This window comes from Apiospora marii (assembly GCF_038362585.1).
Source record: "Apiospora marii strain CBS 49790 chromosome Unknown utg000003l_segment0_segment0, whole genome shotgun sequence".
Taxonomy (NCBI): Eukaryota; Fungi; Ascomycota; class Sordariomycetes; order Amphisphaeriales; family Apiosporaceae; genus Apiospora; species Apiospora marii.
Genome location: NW_027117374.1, coordinates 5839289 through 5858164, shown reverse-complemented (window position 1 = coordinate 5858164; position 18876 = coordinate 5839289). Strand labels below are relative to the sequence as shown.

The 18876-nt window shown below is 51.6% G+C and overlaps 5 protein-coding genes across 5 annotated transcripts; 2 read left to right on the top strand and 3 right to left on the bottom strand.

Annotated features, from left to right (window-relative positions):
• Positions 1–985: 985 nt before the first annotated feature.
• PG985_005394 (SNF2 family N-terminal domain-containing protein) lies at positions 986–1450 on the bottom strand (the record flags this gene model as incomplete). The annotated part of the gene is made up of 3 exons (XM_066825163.1): positions 986–1081; positions 1140–1313; positions 1355–1450. The coding sequence occupies 3 exons, from the start codon at positions 1448–1450 to the stop codon at positions 986–988; spliced, it is 366 nt and encodes a 121-aa protein (XP_066688323.1).
• A 90-nt stretch (positions 1451–1540) lies between these two features.
• On the bottom strand, positions 1541–4427 carry PG985_005393 (uncharacterized protein; the record flags this gene model as incomplete). The annotated part of the gene is made up of 6 exons (XM_066825162.1): positions 1541–2649; positions 2707–2885; positions 2943–2976; positions 3047–3378; positions 3432–4029; positions 4097–4427. The coding sequence occupies 6 exons, from the start codon at positions 4425–4427 to the stop codon at positions 1541–1543; spliced, it is 2583 nt and encodes an 860-aa protein (XP_066688322.1).
• A 1048-nt stretch (positions 4428–5475) lies between these two features.
• Positions 5476–10676, top strand: PG985_005392 (HET-domain-containing protein; the record flags this gene model as incomplete). Its single annotated transcript, XM_066825161.1, has 6 exons — positions 5476–5516; positions 5654–5943; positions 5990–6038; positions 6208–7852; positions 7902–8058; positions 9643–10676. 6 exons carry the CDS (start codon positions 5476–5478, stop codon positions 10674–10676), a joined length of 3216 nt encoding a protein of 1071 aa, XP_066688321.1.
• Positions 10677–10701: 25 nt separating this feature from the next.
• On the top strand, positions 10702–13028 carry PG985_005391 (ankyrin repeat-containing protein; the record flags this gene model as incomplete). Its single annotated transcript, XM_066825160.1, has 6 exons — positions 10702–11806; positions 11856–11914; positions 11970–12011; positions 12083–12228; positions 12336–12511; positions 12577–13028. The coding sequence occupies 6 exons, from the start codon at positions 10702–10704 to the stop codon at positions 13026–13028; spliced, it is 1980 nt and encodes a 659-aa protein (XP_066688320.1).
• A 1834-nt stretch (positions 13029–14862) lies between these two features.
• On the bottom strand, positions 14863–15763 carry PG985_005390 (uncharacterized protein; the record flags this gene model as incomplete). The annotated part of the gene is made up of 3 exons (XM_066825159.1): positions 14863–15044; positions 15115–15652; positions 15707–15763. The coding sequence occupies 3 exons, from the start codon at positions 15761–15763 to the stop codon at positions 14863–14865; spliced, it is 777 nt and encodes a 258-aa protein (XP_066688319.1).
• Between the last annotated feature and the right edge of the window lie 3113 nt (positions 15764–18876).

Genomic DNA, 18876 nt, shown 5'->3' with positions numbered 1-18876 from the left:
CTGTCTAGGGACTGGGCTGTGGCGACTCGGAAGATGCTCTGGTCTGTAGTACTTTGCGCGCACATGATTGCATATTGAGGTTCTGGTTTCTGGTCTTCTGCGCCCGCCTGGTTGACCATGTCGAAAATTCAGTGCAGCACAGCACAGCCTGACCGGGCGAAGCTGACATCACCTGACGTTGCCCCGATTGGCCAGTCCCAGACCGAGTCTGCCTTGCACTGGTGCCCTTGTCAAACACAGCCCCATTGCGCCCATTTGAACTGCGACCGGTTCAGTGGTCCGAAAACGAACTCTCGAGGATGGCGTTCAAGAGCGGGAAAGTGCAAATGCCACTACTGGTCTAGGATCTCGGATGTGTCAAAGGCGTGCACGTGAGATTCTGAGTGGCGGCTCGTGCCGAGCTCCCCGTCTTTGGGGAAAGGCAGCAGGCCGTCAGGGAACTAGGCGCAATTCACTGCAATTTTAGCGTGCTGACGGGGGGGCAAGATACCCAAGCCGGATTTCACTGCAATTTTAGCGTGCTCACAGGGGGCAGGTAGCCCAGCCGGCATCAAAGGTATCACGCACGACATACCCCCAGCCAGCTAAAACAGTGCAAGATCGGTCGTCATATCGAGTTGCAGATGAAGATCGCTTGAATTGTTATAGTTTTTATACACTTTCCAAATAGCCATTATACCAGTGAGAGACGCATCGAATGTCGGGGTAATTGACGGTTGATTTAGCACTGCTCACTAAAGACGAACAGTAGCCAGTAGCTTTTCGGTGTCGTACTAAGTACCTAAGGATTTAGCGTAGTGTTTCTAGGGCCTACAGGCCTTTAAGCATGAGATTAAGCATGGCAGCTAATCCAGAGTCCACTCGCTCCACAAGTGGTAAACAACCAATTGAGCATGGCATGGAATTAACAACATGGTATAGATAGACGATATGGAATTAATTCTTTCTAATAAAGTAATGAAGTAGACTGGTCTTTGCATCCTGACTAGTGTACACCCTCAGCTGTATTGTGTTGGTTAGTCTCTTGCGTGAATCCCATATCTGCAGCCTTTCGTTTCTTCTTTTGCTGCGAATGTATCTCCTACCCCTCGGTTAGTCAAATGATTCCGTGACAAGACAGAAGTCCACTCCTCCCTTACCTGCTCAACAGTATCTCTGATTAGATATCGCGTCACTCGCACTTGCCTGGTTTGGCCGATACGAATCGCTCGTGCAATGGCTTGTCTCTCGATACTGGGGTTCCACTGCAGTTCGAAGATGAAGATGCGGCTGGCAGCTGTGAGATTCAATCTAGAAGATTGGGGCGCCGTCAGCTACTAGCATTATTACATGTTCATTTTCCAGGCTCACTCACCCGTGGGCGCCAGTGCCAGTGGTCATCAGCAAGATATGGGCCGAAGAGTCCTCTTCGAACCTCCTGATGGTTCTCTCTCGTTCGGAGAACAGGCATTTCCCGTCAATGCGTAGGGGTTCGATGCCGTTTTCTTTCAGTCGTCTTTGGATGAGATCCAACGTTCGTGTCCAACATGAGAAGATGATACTATTTGACGGTCAAATCCTGCTTGTATGGGGACACAGTCTTGCTCTGGAGGTCACATGGTACTTGCCTGTTTGTCCCCTCTGGGTCTTTTCTCAAATCATCCATCAACGCATTCAGCTTCGTCGATACTCCCTGCCGTCGGAAGTAATCCGGTCGCGCAGTATCAGTGAAGGGCCCCAACTCTTCGTCTGCCTCAGTCATAACATCTTCCCCGGCCGCAGCCATGCTATGCCGCCGCGCTCCAGCAGAAGCATTCATTAGAGTAGCACCAAATCTCTGACAAATAGGGCAATGCCTCCAGGGATCCGTCAAATTCGAGTTGGATGTAGCGTCGCTCATACAGTCCAGACAGACGACATGAGGGCATGATTCCACGAAGTCGTTGGGTTTTGAGACACCCGACTGGGGCATTGGGTAACTGCAGCCATCGCAGACCCGCTCCTTTCCCGCAGCCGTGTCCCCTACGAAGGTCTCTCGCTCCTGCTGAGAGTCCCAGTTCTGCCTCTGTTTCTTCCAGCTGAACATGTGCTGGTAGGTGCCATGATTGCACAGGATCCGAAGCTGCATCATGGCATGAAACAGGCTGAACCGGGATGCGTTCTCATCCGCGAGCGCTTGATACAGACCGGTTTCTCGGAAGGCGTTGCTGTCTAGGTGGGCCGTTTCCTTGGTACTCGTCTCTGAGTGTGTAGCCATGGAAGCACCATGTTGGAAGTAGGCCTGATTGCGCAGCCGCCTCTCCAATATTTGCAGAGTGCGAGCATACTGGGCAGCCTCTCCCGGAGAGAATTCTAACATCCTAAGCTCTTCCTCTGGGTCAGGCAGATCCGTGATGCAGGTATCCTTGGATCGCCTCAAGACTAGGGAATCGTACAGCATGATCAGGCGATCACGGGCCGTGGAGATTTCGCGGTTCTCAAAAGGTACGCATATCGTCCTTCGAAACTCGGCGCGACTGTGAAAAGGTTCAGCACGCAAGAATGAAAAGAGCGATCCGATATCCTCCAAGCGATTCTGGATCGGAGTGCCAGATAGACACCAACGAGAGTTGGCCTCGAGATCACAGCATGCACGGTAGAATACGGTGTTATGATTACGGATGTAGTGTGCTGAGAAAACTGAATTTTAGCGATATTATGTAAAAAGGGGGTTCAAGCGGGTACTACCTTCGTCGAGGACAATGCGATACCATCCAATTTTGTGAAGGATGGATTTCTTCTTGCTGTAGTCCGAGGCTATAGTGTTGTATGTTGTGACTATAACATCATAGCTAGCAAGATCCTCAGTAGCCTTGTCTCTTTCCGCTCCGTGATATTTGAAGGTTTTGAGGGTAGCCCCAGTGTGGCTTCAGTCTGAGGTTAGTCCATGTTCTGACGGGATACATGTCTGTTGGGATACTCACCAATCGATCTCGTGAACCCAATTTGCAATCAGCTCTACATATCATAGTCAGTACACCTATTGTTGGTCATGTCAAAGCCAAAAAGGGCTGTAAAACAGACTTACGAGCTGAAGGCACGATTACAAGGGTAGTGCTTGCGTAGAACTCGACTTTAGTGTTGCCGACCCGTGCCTCGCGTTTCTGTTGTAGCCAGACTTTGGCGACATCCAGTGTCCGAGTGATCAGTGCTAGTGTCGAAAGAGATTTGCCCGTACCCATTTCGTCGGCTAGCACCCCTCCACCTCGTTCATTGGGCTGTGTAAACGCCCGAGACCCGGTGATTCGATGAACAAACACCTTGGTGACACCGCTGAGTGTCTCTTCCCATAAGCGATACTTGGCAGGGATATCACCCGACTCCCGTTCAAGCATGTACTTCAGAGCTCGCCGCTGGTGCCTGCTGTGCTGTTAATATAATATATGGACAACGGAGAGTCGTCAGTAACTGACGGTAACAGTTCTGTCTTGATGCTTTGGCCTCCTGACTCCATGGCAAGTCCCTGGTCTCTGGTCAGGTGGTCATGCACTTCCGCCATTACCTGATCTAACACCTCTTCCTCGCTTTGTGGTAGTGTCGATGACGACTCCACAAGCTCCTGGGGCTCTTGCATTACCACCTCTTCTTTCATCCCAGGAAAGCTGATGGTGTGTGGATTCACGTATGGGAACTCGTTGGCCTTGTAATTGTCCGGGCGCTGCAGCCAGAGCTTGTGACTCATCAAAACTTTTCCCACTATCTCGGCTTGCGACTGGGGCCCATACACGTTGATGTCCACGTGGCACCTGGCGTCCGAGGGCTTGATAGCTCTGTGAAGATTCTCCAGGATACTTTGTGTGACGCCGACCGCTTCGAGGCTCACACCTGGAGCTTTATGTCGGAGCTCTTCAAATGCTTTGATCAAGGTTTTACGCAAATGGCCAAAGTCAGTCCTATCTGCAAGGAGAAGAGCAATGCGGTCAGTACCATGCTCTACGGTGAAAGAGTTGATCCCATGAGTATGAAACTCTGCAGTGAGCTTGTCGATCAATGGCGACATGTCTTGTTGTGCTACTTGTACAATATGATGGTAAAGCTAGTATCGGCAATACATCTGTCAACATCTATTCCGGCTTACAATATGGGATAGGAAGACCAACCATGCCATAGCAGCTTCGTGTCTCGTCTGCGGGACCTAGTAGCTCAGCCCCGATGACAGTGCTTCCTGAGTTGCGGCGGTCTGCTCCATGTGCTGTCTGATCCGCTTCGAACTGTCGAGCGTCGCCAAATCCAGTGGCATATGTTGTCGGTGCTTCGTACTGCATCAAGTCCGAACCATCGTTAAACCAGAAGTCAGTATCAATGAAATCTGGCAGGACTAGATCCGTTGGGTCTAGTTGGGTTTCGTTCGAATAGGTACCCGAGAGCTCGATGCCGCCATCGGGATTCAGCAGCCCGCCGAGATCCATTTTCCGAACTGCTTGAGACGAGAATTTGCGACGCAAATGTTGCTTGGGAATTTTAAATCTGTCAGCTTTTGCACATCTGACGCCGCACTGTAATCCTGGTCCCTCGGGCTTTACTGGCTTTACTGGACGGGCGCGCACTACAATTTGGTTGATGCCGTTTCCCTGTACAAGGTAAAAGACCCCGCACCTGGGGCAGTGCCCCCCACGGGCACCCCAAGACAAGGTGAATTAATTCACTGCAATTTTAGCTTACCAAGACTGCCTCCCAGTGCCTCCCAAGTCTGCCTCCCAAGCATCTCGGATGCGACTCCCGATCACACAACAGGTTTCTTGCACTGCTGAAATAGCTCATCAAGACCAGCATTGGATGCCCCCGTATGATCACTACAGAATCTTGAGATGCTGTGCGAAATAAGGTCCGATGGAGTTGGCCCTCCAAATTTCCTGATGCCTCAAATTCCACTGCAGCTTGGCAAAGGTGCATCAGGCTGGGCGACCACGAGGCAGACATGGCAGAATCCATCGGCTACCGGCAACATTTGGCGTGACTAGAGACTGGAAGGCGAACTGCCGCAGCCACGAACTGACCTGCTGACAGCTAGAATTGCAGTGCAATGGGGTCCAAATCCCAGGTTGCGCGAGAGAAACCCATAAAGCCAGATCTCGGAAGTAGGCCTTCTACTGATCAATCGCAGTCCAGGCTCAGACATATGTCTATCCATGTACTGACCAGAGCTAGCAGCACTCGATTCGCTCCACCATCTTGTAAGATTCGCCAACTATCACAAATTTAAAGCAGGTAGGTAGACCGGCTGGACAACGGAGAGATACCCCTTGTACTGACTAAAATTGCAGTGCAAGTGCAACTTACAACACTTAGTGCTTACGTGACACGTCACAGCGTGCTTCCATGCCTAGTGAAACGGTCAGGAGGCGGGACTTTTTGAACCCGTCCACCAACCGCTAAAATTGCAGTGCACTGAGGCTGAGCAACGCTGGCCATTGTCGAAGATTTGTTTGGCATCAAATCGAATTTTATATGGCGAAAATGCCTTCCTCGAGAGAGCTTCGGGTGTTTGTCCGTAACAGGTACAGTTGCTGTTACGTCCTTGTTGATCCCCTTGGACCTTTTTCTACAGCACTGGACAGATCCCACTATCTTTGAATACAGCATCACTGCAAATAGCCATGTTGTGTCAGTCTTGCCTTGACATCCATTTTCATAGGGCTCACCAGGTCTTGAATCTCGACTCATATTTTCACGTCCTCCACAGAACACGAAGCTCTTTCCTTGCTTCCATCGATTGGGGTTGCAATTTCTGCATCCTGCTCAGATCGCAGCTAGGGCTTACAGAAGTCGATCGCAATCTGGTTGATGGACTTGAAGCTTATGTGGCTCTGAGGTTGAAAATCAGTGATGAAGCAGATGAAGACACCGATTTCAAACAACCTTGGTCCATCGCCATCATCAGTAGACTCGGAAATGCAGTCCTTGATGTGATTGGCGGTATTCCAGGTACGGTTCTTGCCGCAAACGTCATATACTCACTTGCTGAGTCTAGGGTTATTCAAGACTACTATAGACAAACTCTGGATGCACATATCAAAAAGGTCCGTTCTACTATTGTTATTCCCATATAAATATAATGATGTACTCATTGATTGTGTAGTTTTCGAAGTTTCGTGCGGGCGACAGCTTTTTGCACTCGCGTCTGCCCCTGAATACCGAACTTGTACGCTTGTGGAAGCGGGAATGCACCGAAAACCATGACAAATGCAGGCTCGGAAGCCCTGCTATAGAAGGAACAGAGTTGCCAGCTCGCTTGATCAACGTCATCAACCCACGAAGCCCGTTTCTTGTCGAAACATGTGAGGGGATGCAGGTGAACTACGTAGCTTTAAGCTACTGCTGGGGATCCCGGCCTCAAATGATGACCCTCAAGGACAACGTCCAAGCTCACCTCACTAACATACCAGTTGAGACTCTTTCTAAGACCTGCCGAGATGCCATTCTAGCCACTCATCTTCTAGAGTATGAATATCTTTGGGTCGATGCGCTATGCATAATCCAAGACGACGATGACGACAAGGAATCCGAGATTCTTAAGATGGGCCAGATATACCGATATGCTGTCCTTACCATCTGCGCTGTAGGGTCCCCGGATGCCCACTCCGGTTTATTCCCACAATCACCAACAGATCCACGCGAGGTATACCCATGTCAAATGACAATGTCTGTTGCATCTGACGATGGACCAGTCACACGCAAGCTCACCCTGGCTGGGTCGCGCCATGGCGAAGACTTCCTGAGCAAACGAGGTTGGACTTTGCAGGAAGAGGTTCTGACGTCGCGCGCCCTGGTGATCGGCCAAGGGATCATCTCTTGGAGATGTGCATCAGCCGCGGCTCGGGAAACAGATCCGGTACTGAAGTCGCTCCCTATTGTTCCGTACATGCACGACTCGGACGACTTGGACGAGTTCGACGATGACATACCGAGGTTCCCCGGACTTTCGCTAGATATCGCACGTATGCGATCGTGGCTTTACGAGTTCCCGGGAGCTCGTCGAATTGCGTCCAATCACCGCCTCGATGCCAATCATCCCGCCTTCACGGCATGGTACGCTCTGATTCAGGGATACAGCGACCGAGAACTGAAGTACGTCAAGGACACGTTACCCGCAGTACAGGGTATCGCAACTATCCTTGAGAGTTCTCTTGCCACGCGGTATGTCAAAGGGCTATGGCTGGCTGATCTCCCACGAGGGCTGCTGTGGTATGTCGCAGCCAACGACGACCGCCCCGTCATCGGCTCACCTACTGCATTATATCATGATGCCACCGGCAATACGAAGCCCAACATCCCCTCATGGTCTTGGGCTACTGTTGGCAAAGTGCGGATCCGGTTCTGTGCACTTCGATATGTCGGGGAGTGGACCGCCACGAGCTTGGCTCAGATCTCGCTGGACCTGAAGCCTCATCTGAACCCTGGTGGAGATCAGCAACTCATGGCGAAAGGACCAATGAAGAGGGCCATTCTTTTTGTGAGCGAGGCGTTCCTAACATGGAGAACTGGTATAATTTACGGAAGCCGATCTGCGCACAGCCATGAATCTGAATCTGCGAGTGTGGTAATCGATGGAGTCCATCCAAGATACCCGGCTCTTCTCCTCGATCCTGACAATAAAGGAAGGGTTGTGGGTGAAGCGGCATTAGACCATCCCCTGGAAACGTTGCAACTACACATCCTAGGGAATAGTCAGAAAACTGAGGTCACTTGTCTATTCTTGCAGCAATGGGCTGGTGGAAAAGAATGCAATGCATGCCTTATCCTCAAGTCTGTGGACAATGACACCACCACACAATTCAAACGTCTTGGCGTGGGATTCATCGGCGGGAAAGATGCGCAAGAGGGAGATGAAGACGTGGGTGGGGATATTTGTACAACAATAGTGCTACTTTGACTTGAACCAGATGATCGCGTCGCGGGTCTACACTCACTTTGCTTCTGGCTGCTCAGAAGGCTTCAGCTCGAACACCTTCCTGGGAGCTAAAATTGCAGTGAAATCTCATCGCACCACTCCCCCGCCCCCCTCTCGTGACCATTTGTTCTCCAATCATTGCTGGGGGTGTAGGTGGGGGTGGCTCATACAAAGGGAGGCTGTTGATCCTGATGTTCCATCAAACCCGCGATCACGAAGTGCATATTTTGTTTCCATGGCCAATGCAAGGAACAGCTGTTAGCCCACCCGGAGCCCTTACCCCGACATAACACGGGACGTTTGATGTACTTCGAGCGGGCAATGGCTGGCCTGGACTTCGCATTTAAGTAGCTAGGCATTGACCAGTGGCACTGAGGTTATCTCTGGCTGCAGTTCGATCTGATTACACTAGGTTCGTATCATGAACAGCATCCCATATGCTATATTTCGTATGACAGATCTCTGCACATGTCCGTCACTGGCCTGCACAGCACAATGAGCTTCACTACAATCAGTGGAGCTTGCTGGTCTTTGCTTGCGCATTCATCTAGGGTTGCAGTGAGGACAGGGGCATTGTGTCGTGTATAATGCTCCATCTGGCCCACGCATGCCAGCCGGTAGTAGATTTTAGTATGGCGCATCGCATTGTCACGGATGTCATCAAGCTTCGTCCTGGAATTGTCTGGGGGACGTGGTGCGTGGACCATACAAAGCCCCAGTCGTAGTAGAAATCAATCCCTTGCGAGCATCTTTGCTACTGAAGGTGCACAATTGATCTGGTGTCTACTCAGCGGTCCCAGTGAAGAGACTGTTGAAACGGATTCAGTACCTGTTGTAGCTAAACCAGTTCACCTCACTGAAGTAGATCAAGAGTCCATCGCGACAGGGTCAGGGAAGTCATCAATAGAACGGCCACCACTTACCTTAAGTAGTTAGCGACAGTAGATTTGGAGCTGGAGTTCAGTAGCCAGTAGCTTACAGGGGCGAAAGAATCGCGGGGTTGGCTAGTCCTTTGACGCTAACTTTGGAGTGGAAAGTCGGGCGTGTCTGACTTGCTCTTTCACCTCACAATCATCCTTATCTGAAAGAAAGGAGATGCCAATATTATGGAATGCATGCCTATTCATTGCCTAGAGCAATTTGCCTCATATTCACATGCTGGTCAACTGGCAAAATAGTGTATGCAGTTCAAGTTGGCTTGACGTAGGTACTTAGCTAATGTCATAATGTGTAGGTACCATCAACTTGGCTGCACTGCTTCCGTCCTCAGCAAGTGCTTTCCATACATAACCCCTCTTTAGCGGCTACAATTGCAGTGAAAGATACGTAGCTCCACGGTGTGCCCCTGGTCATGGGCGGGATATCACACCACCCCGTCCCTGGAGATAATAGCTGAGGTACGTATCCGTACTCACGTTGGCCAACAATGGAACATTATAAGGGGCTAATCTGACCCCGCCAACACACCACCCACATGCAAAGTCTCATTGACGCACAATGGGTTAGCTGCTTGAAGCTCGACTCAAGATTAGAACCACCATACAACCTGGAAAATCAGCACACCAATACCTACTTGTGTCGATACTGTACGACGCGACTATGCGATTCGGAAAAGGCTTCCACCGACTAGTCAATCCGGGATTTGAGCCATTCTATGTAGACTACCAGCACAGGAAGGCATCAATAAACGAGCAGTACATCCAAGGTCGGGCCTTTCACTGTGCGTTACACAGCCGAGTCTGCCAACCCAGTGATCAAGCTACAGCAAGGACTAACTTGGCCAGCCGCGTACCAACGCTTGCGAGATGATTTGTTACGGATTGGAGAGTTTCGAACTCGAGTCCTCGATGCGGTCCTCGTGCGGGAGAAGGAGATGATCGCCAATTTCCATCTTGACGGGTTTCCTGCTACCATTCCTGCTCACAACTTCCGACAACCGGAACTGTGCTTCCTCGCCGAAGGATATCGGAGCTTACTTCATGATCTTCAAGAACTGCACTGGTTCGACAGAGTCAACGAGGAGGCCGCACGCAGGCTGTTTCGCAAATTGGAGCGGATCGATGTGCAGAATGCAGGGAATCTTGAAGCCCAGCGGGTAGGCTGGTTCAAAGCGTACGATTCGTTGAGAGAGAAGACCAATGCGGTCGCTTGCCGAATGAGTACGTTACTCGCTGAGCTGGATGGAGCCCAATTCGACCGCAAGTCAAATGCACATGAAATCCTTTTGGAGGAGACACTCTGGCGCTTCGGATCGAAATTGGATCGACTGCCCAACATCGGGGCTGTCCATCGCATGGCTCTACAAGGCGATGTGAGGAAATTCGTCCAATTGGCTCATTCTGATTCCACGTCCGACTCTGGGACCGTACAGCTCGACCAGGTGATCAAGTATCTCATTTTGAACAGTCTGAACACCACGGTTATTCAGTTACTGGAGCGGTCGCCAGCATATGTCCAGAGCCTGAACAAAGACTGTTTCCTCTTCTGCATGCAAATAGCAGCAGGGGCAAGGGAAAACGATGAAAACCCCGCAGCCCATCGGGCCTGTAAGCCCGAGGAAGAGCTACTGGGTGTCTTTCGATGGATGGTCCAAGTCTGCGGCGACCCAACCCGCCTGTTCCTCGACCCCGACGGATCTGGCCAAGAGCTGTTGAGCTATGCGGTCAAGCATGATCTCACATCTTACTCTAAAGTCATCATTTCCCTCGGAGGCCCAGGATTGAGTCGCGACTTTGTTGAAAGTTTGTTTGCGGGCGCCGAAGAGTAACGAATTGCTCACCCCTTTTGAGACCATGCTCTATCGGCACCAGCCCACGTTCATTGACGTTATCAAATGCCTGGGCGAAGATGCGCGTGGAAAGGGGGAAACAGGTCTTCGGCGCATGCTTGATGGGTTCCTGGTAACCGCAGTAAGGATTCAGAATGACGAGGCTGTTCGATGTCTCGTTGATGCTGGCGCTGGACTATCGTCCCAACCAGAAGCTGGACCAACCAACGGAGAAACTAGTCTTCATATTGCAGCTCTCCTTGGCCGGCCCGACTACGTCAACCTGGTACTTGCCAATCACGATGGACAGAGGGATGTCCTCAACGCCACAGAGCACCGGAGACGATTAACCCCACTCGCCATTGCGTGCATGTATGGCCACGAAGCTATTGTCAAAGCTCTCCTCCATGCGGGTGCAGACGCGTCAAAGACCGATCGATTTGGCTGGACTGCAAAGGAGCTCGCTGCGTATAGAGGCCATCAGACCATCGCAGGACTGCTCGAAGACTGGGACCGTACTATCGTCGAAGGAGGTCCAACAAATGCCATCCCCGCGATGGCAGAGCCTGTAGCGCCTCCTCTCAAGTCGGGCGAGCAAGCAATCATTGTCAATCTTGGCAGTGTTCAAGCCCGGCTGAAGGAAGACCCTGTCGAGGTTAGTTGCTGTTCATCCAGCCCCGCGGCTGCAGCCAAAGATGATACTCTCTACAGCCTCACAATATCCGCGCCACAAGGGGCCCTGGATGGAAAGGACCCGGTTTCCATGGCATTCGAGTTACCGCTCATCAACGACGACCTGGACACCAAACCATGCGTATTCATGCTCAAAGAGGACGCGACACCGGTACTCACATTCCGAATCACGGCGCGCAACCGCTTCGACCTGGCCCATGAAAAGGTGGTGGGAATAGGCAGTGCAGTGCTGGAAGGCATCAAGCTGACTGCTGGCTGTCCAAGAGAGAGCCTTGTACGGGAGCGGACGGCTGCCATTCTGAATTGCGACACAATGGACGTCATGGGTACTGTTCTGTTTACTTTCGTCCAGGCAACTCCATATCCCCATCTCCAAGACCCGTTGCCCTTACAGAAACACCAAAACAGCGACGGCATGATGTTGGTGGGCCATAGAGGTAGGATTACCCTCCGAGCACTTGCGAGTACCTGCTTATGCTGTCCCAGGGTTTGGCCAAAACAACGGCAAGGAGAAGTATCTCCAGATCGGTGAAAATACCATGCAGGTGCGTATCTTATACTTGAAATAATCGAGTCGAGCTTACGTGACGCTCTATGTAGTCGTTTTTGGCGGCCGCCAAGCATGGCGCCTCTTTCGTTGAGGTAAGTTAACCCCTGAGCATGACGGTCGGGGTCAATTGCTAACTACAATAGTTTGGTGAGCAGCAGCGCAGCGCAGTACGACGAGCAGACCAGATACTGACCTTACCACAGATATTCAACTCACGCGCGACCTGGAAGCCGTTTCGTATCACGACCTGTCGTTTAGCGAGTCGGGCACGGATATCCCAATTCACGATCTGACCCTGGAGCAGTTCCGGTACGCGAGTCAGGTGCAGTCTCCACATGGAGAACCGGCTTCCGTTATTGGTAACCCACATAATCCAACGACGGGGTCGGTTCCGAAACCCGCTCCCGCTCTGTTAGTGAGAAGGACGAGCTGGGTGCTGTCCAGGTGCAGGACCGAGTAAAGCGTACTGTCGACTTTCGCGCCAAGGGCTTCAAACCTAACACTCGCGGCGAGTTCATCCACGACTCGCTGGTTACACTGAAGGAGATCCTCGGAGAGCTCCCCGAGAATGTGGGGCTCAATATTGAGTTCAGTAAGTCGGCTCTCACCCGCCGGGGAGCGTTCCGAGCCACCACCATGCTTACTGATTGCTTGCAGAGCATCCCCGGATCCACGAGACGATCGCCGCTGGAATAGCCCCGGTGGTAATCGAAATCAACAAGTTTATCGACGTGGCCCTGGACAAGATCCGCCAATTTGCCGGTAACCGGCCGCTCGTGCTATCTTCCTTCACCCCCGAGGTCTGCATCCTGCTGTCCCTGAAACAGCGGGCGTACCCGGTCATGTTTATCAGCAACGTTGGCAAGCCTCCGCCCAGTGACCTGGATAAGCGCGCCGCCAGCATTCAGACGGCCGTCCATTTCGCCCGGCATTGGGGTTTGGCGGGCGTCGTCTTCGCCTCGGAGCCCTTCGTCCTCTGCCCACGGCTGGTGCGGTTTGTCAAGAACGCGGGGTTGATTTGCGGCACCTACGGGCCGCAGAACAATGAACCCGGTCACGTAAAGGTAATGAGGATCATCCTTTCATGGGCATTGAATGCAGCGTGCTGATGAGTTTGGACAATAGCTTCAGGCAGATGCAGGGGTGGATCTTCTGGTGACGGATAGGGTTGGCTTTATTGCGACGGCCTTGGCCAACTACTAAACCTCTCCGACCGTAATGCCAAGAATATGCCCGCTGCACTAAACACGCAGAGAGCTGTGGGTTGTTTTGGGTTGCTGTCGCATTTGAGCATATATGCCACTGTTGCCGTACGCTCTAGTGGAGTTCCGCTAATGCGCACCACGGTTGCATATCGCACTGCAAATTTAGCTTGGTGGCGGCCTTTGAAAGTGGCAGGGGGTCCACATGTACCCTTTCTCGTCCGCTGGCTGGCTGGCGCCGAACCATCACTTTCATAGTATCTAGAACTGTCATCTTCGTCGGAGCTTGACGCCATGGATCAGTCCGCTTGGAATGCTGTCTTGGTAAAAGTTTGTGTTAGCTAAAACACACGGCAGGGATTTGGTACGACATGTTCAGGAGGCAAACGTGGATTTCTGGGTTTTCACTCAGCTGGTTGGATCGATGCGGATCGCGTCTACAAAGTCGCCCTCAGTCGGCTAGTAATGGCCTGGTCACTACGGAGTACTGTCTGGGGATATCACAGTCGCACAAGAGACTTGCGGCCCTCGCCGACCTGTCAGTTGAGGGCCAATGAAGAATGTATCATTAGATCTCAAATCACCTCTTCACTGCAATTTTAGCTTAGATAGGGTTCTGAACGTAAGTATTGCGGGTGACACGACATAAACGAATCTACACTGCAATTTTAGCTCGGAGGCAGCTTAGGAATGTGCTTGAAGCCGAGCTAGTACCCGGCTGTACTCGCTTAACAGTGAATCCCAGGCTGTGCCTCATTACTCACCGATTTCATCAAGACTTCCTAGGTGACAAGCGCCCTACACTATAGAGCCATGTGTCTACTTAGTCAATGGACATTCAGTTATTCTCTTGTACGCATATATCATTTAAGTCAGTTTTCATATTCATCATAGATGGATTAATCTCGAGATCTAGCACTGTTACCCGCACCACAAATGTGCAACAACGTCGATACTGTATTCTAAATGCAGTCAATGAGCGCAGAGACATTCCGATATATTTCGAATATCTCATATTTCTCATCGCGCCTGAAATGTCGCGTTGCTGTATGCCGGTTAAGACCGCTGGGAACACCCCAAACTCCCAGCCCATTAACCAGTGCATTTGTTGTCAACTTTAATTCACCCTGGCAGTATGACAGAACGTCGTCTCGGTCATGCTAAGACGTATAGATGTGGTTTTCTTGTCGGTGAGATATCGTTGGTCCCTCTTTCCACCTCAATGCCCCAGGCATCTCATAGATCCGGCATCACAAACTTTCTACCTTGGCTTCTACATGGCGCAGTTTCATTAGTCGTACCGAAGGTTCATCTACCGTCGCCTAGCCTCGTTTCTTTCCGCTTCCATAAAAGATGGGTCTTTCATGGCTTGAGTACCAGCGGATCCCGAGCTGGCAGGTCCCGACCATCTGTTTTCCCGCGGCGCGTCCTCACTCAACCGATAAAACGGAGGCTCTGGGTCCAGTAGATGCACATCGCGTTCGTGTGGGGCCCCGCCTTCCACGCTCATGATAGTATCCAGAAGGGTGTCCTGAAACCGGCGCTTCGAACTTTTGGGGGTCGAAAGGCGCTTGGCGGCATTTGCTTGGTTTTCTAGCGGAATCTCGTTCCGAGTCTTGTTGAACTGAAGAAATAAGGAGCGGAAAGATGCCGTGCAAGCAACGACAAATGCTAGAGCACATCTGATTAGTTGACTTGAGAGCGGTGCGTTTGGGGTGCTCCGAGTGTTATAGCGCAAGAGTTACCTACCGGCGACGAACTCAACCGTAAACCAAAACCAGACCCAATCCATATTCTGAGCGATCCTGGTATTGGTCAACGCCACCCTGACCAGCTGGATAGCCACTTTTAACAGGACCATCCCGAAGAAGCACGCCAGCACTATCTTCTTCCGAAGCGGGAGGCGGACTCTCCATATGATAACTATAGGGAAAACGATAACTGCATTGGGTCGTCAAGGAATGAACGGCAATCGAGTTCCGAACAAACTTACTCAGCACGTCCGTGACAACATCGAGGGTGGTGTTGACGATGGTGTTCTTCAGTCTCCCTCCGCCCCCCGCGGTTTCGCAGTTGGCCGCGATGAACTCCTCCGAACTAGTTGTACAGAGGTAGCTGTGGCAGACGAGGGCGGCCGCGAGGGACGCTGTGGTGACTGCGACGACAGCCCAGAGGGCGATTCGGTACCACCGGACGTGGGAGCCGAGGCGGTAGAAGAACATGAGGAAGTTATACTTGACGGCCCATACCCCGAGAATGCAGAGAAGGGAATTGGCGAGCTCCGCGTGCACGGCCTTTGGCAGGTCTTGCGCAAAGTCCGGGGGCTGCGCGACGGCGCCGTTGCCGACCGCATCTACCAGGTAGATCTGTTTCATGCGTATTTGACAGAGGATGGCATTGGCCAGCATGAGGCCCAATGCCAGTATCATGAGGTAGTCCTCCGCGAACAACTTGCGGAAGCAGGCGAGCCTGATGCCGGCTCGAACGCTCAGGGCGACGAAACAAAGGGCGAAAAGACCCCAGACCAGGCCCTAGTTAAAGTCAGCACGCACGTTGTTGTGTGTATCGCATACGAGGAAGGTTACCTTGAAAGATGATAGTGTTAGCAAAGATCCGGTGTCGCTCAGGTCGGGTTGAATCATGGTGGCGGGAAAATATAGTGTATTAGCTGTTGAGGACTGCGAAAACAAGCCAGATGAACGTTAAAGCCAAGAGGAGACTGCATATTTAGTCTCATACTCGTCGACATGAGAGGGTAAGTATTTGCGAGAGAAGGAGGGGTGTTGAGATCGGATACCGGTGGATCAGCCCCCTCCGCACCTCCAACCAGTCTGTTCGGCAGCTCAGCTTAGTCAAACAGCGAGTGTATTCCGTTGGCTATCTACTGGCTTGGAGGAGTTTGGGGTAAGTTTGGTCTTTATCTCAATGTCAGCTAAAGCCGACACTAGGCCCTGAGCTGCTGGATCGATCGGGTGGTGCGCCATGCTAAGCCCGCGCCTGAACCAATCGCCGCGCGGCAGGCATATTACGCAACCAGTCGCATCTCTCGGAACGCGACCCATGGATGTCGCATGATGCTCCGAGGTCCGAGAGGCGGGTGGCTGCGGCTAGGAGCCGGAAGTTTCGGGTTCCAACCGGAACAAACGTTTCTCGACTTTGGGTTTGAAATACTGAAGTATTTGAGTACAATGCATGCAAGTTGATACTGGATCAGGCGCTGACCACCATCACCCAGACCCGGGAATAACTCATCACTGGGGATCAATAATTACGCTACGAGAGTTCCTAAGCTTATAAACACCCGAACCGACATGTCCGGGATGAGCCAACGATTAAAATAGCGTGGACATATAAGCCCGGACCTTGGGCTACCTCCTGGACAAGTGCAGCGCTTGAACAGAGCTTACTATAGCCCCTATTTGAAGATTTATATATTGCTATCAGACGATCTTTATGGAGTACATTATGCCGATGTGGAGGAAGTACCAGTCGTCCATCTCGAGATCTCGAACCAGCAGCCCTAAACGCTCGAAGACCCCAGGTATCTGAAGCGATTTCCCGACCACAAGAAAACACATCTTTGAAATTGCGTCGTTGTACCTCATAAGGTATAGCAATCAGTCCTTGCAACACCCAGAGCCCGGCGATAGCCGTGTGTACGTAAAGTTGTCTCTGGCCCTGCTGGTAGAGGTAGTCTTGAGACCCAGTGCGAACCCCGAAAACTTGTTCCACCGATTGGCTCGACGGCGCGATGGTGGCGATGTCGATGTCAACGTCCGCCCGGGAAGGGAATCTTGTGCCTGCGCAAGCAGACATTGTACACTCCTTCTGTGCTCGACTGATTGGGTCGATGCGTCAGTGATACTTCCAACACTCTGGCTCGAAGGACCAAAAAGCCACCAACGCCTCCGTGAGGGTTGCTACCTGTGCAAAACACTTTTGCTTCGAGGACCTCTGCCACAGGGCGTGCTCCTTTGAGGGCATTCCAACGCTCTTCACGATACCAATAACCTACCGGACCATCAACCGAAGCCCGCTATAATATTTAGGATTAGCAACGGACGGGCTGTCAAGGTGAGCCTGTCACGTATCTAGGGACAACTGGAGTGAAAAGTCTCCAGTCCCTAGTGATCTGCTACTAGGAAACGAGGGCGTTAGAAAGAGCAAGATTCACACTTACAGAGAACGACGGCGCCCGGTAAAAACGTGGCAAAGCCCATGGAAGGTTTCCCCTTAATAATGCACCCCCATCTCGATGCCAACACATGTCACTAATCAGAATACTACCCCATAGGCCTGCTAGGTATGCATCTTGGAGGCGATACTCGTTCACCCAGCCCGCAAACCCCGAGATGGCAAGGAGCTTGTCACCAGGGAATGTCATGTCCCTAGAGGTGTACTGGAGCACGGCATTGTGCCAGTAATCAGTCAACCCCGGCATCCAATGTCTGTCGTCTCCCTTGGATGGCTTCTCCGTGGGCAAATCCAACTCGATCGTGTTTCTCGTATCGCCACACTCGCATCATGATCGAAGTTTACATTTCCACTGGAACTCATTTGGCGTTAAACATACCAAATGTGTCGAGAGCTGCTGTTCCTGGAACGTCCCCGCGCGGCGTCGCCATGGGTCTGGGGCGTCGTCCCGAGCATGGACTTTGTAGCCGTGAGGAATGCGTCTGATCCCCAGCAGTAGCTTAAAGCGGTGTATTGTACAGTGACGTCGGATGGAAACTGGACGATTCGAAAGGTTTCAGGTCCGCATATCTCAGCGAGCCTTGTCGGGTGAGACCCACCAGTAACACGATCGTGATGGTGTCTATACCTGTCATGCTTCGGAAAATCCTCGTAGTCTTTCAAGTTTTTCAACAAGAACTCAAATGCATTCTTAGAGGCTGCGGACATGCTCATCTCAGGACCAAATGGCGTCCTGTAGACCCACTCGGGGATGATACTGGGTGGAGCATATGGTGCTTTTCAACGCGTCAGCACCAAGTTCCCCATCATCCATATCTTACTCACGATATTTTACACATATATAAACTTCAACAAAGCTGTCCCGATCACGACCTAGTAACCCAGCCTCGGGAGTTCTTTGGGGGTGAAGATTGAGGACTACGGTTTGGTCCGGGGACAAGTCGGGCCAAAAGGCTTGCAGCGCTCGTAGTAAAACTTGATAGCTCGTGCAGTCACTCAGGGTAGAGTTGTTTAGTTGACGGATGCTGATGTCTCGATTGTAACGCCCCATATGGTCTGGATACCCTTGCGAATCATGAGGTGAATGAAGATCGAGACAATCCAAGCAGCCAACAGCCATGGTGTGCAATTACGAAGTACAATATTGAAAATGGAGGTTTCAGAACAATAGAACGTGTTGAAAAAGGGCAACCCCTCCATCTCCCCTGAAGGATTTCGCCAAGTCAGGCGCGATCACAGCATGGCAGCTTGGTGTCGAGTCCTTAGTCGTTAGATCGGAGACGTGTGGCTTATCAGAAATAGGGGGGTGCGATAGCATCAGCCACAGGCACTGATAAGGATGAGGCTGCCAATTGAATTGGGGATCTGTCAACTGTGGTGGGGCCCCAATTGCTTGCATGGGGCCAGGTTGGCTGGACTGGGCAGATGGACACTCAATTCAACGTGTCTCCAACTAATTGCAGCTGGCTTCAGTCAATTGCGCTGCATCTGCACCCGATAATTAATTGTACTGAATTGAATGCTGGCCAGCGCAATTCGCTCCTTTCCCAACCCACCTCAC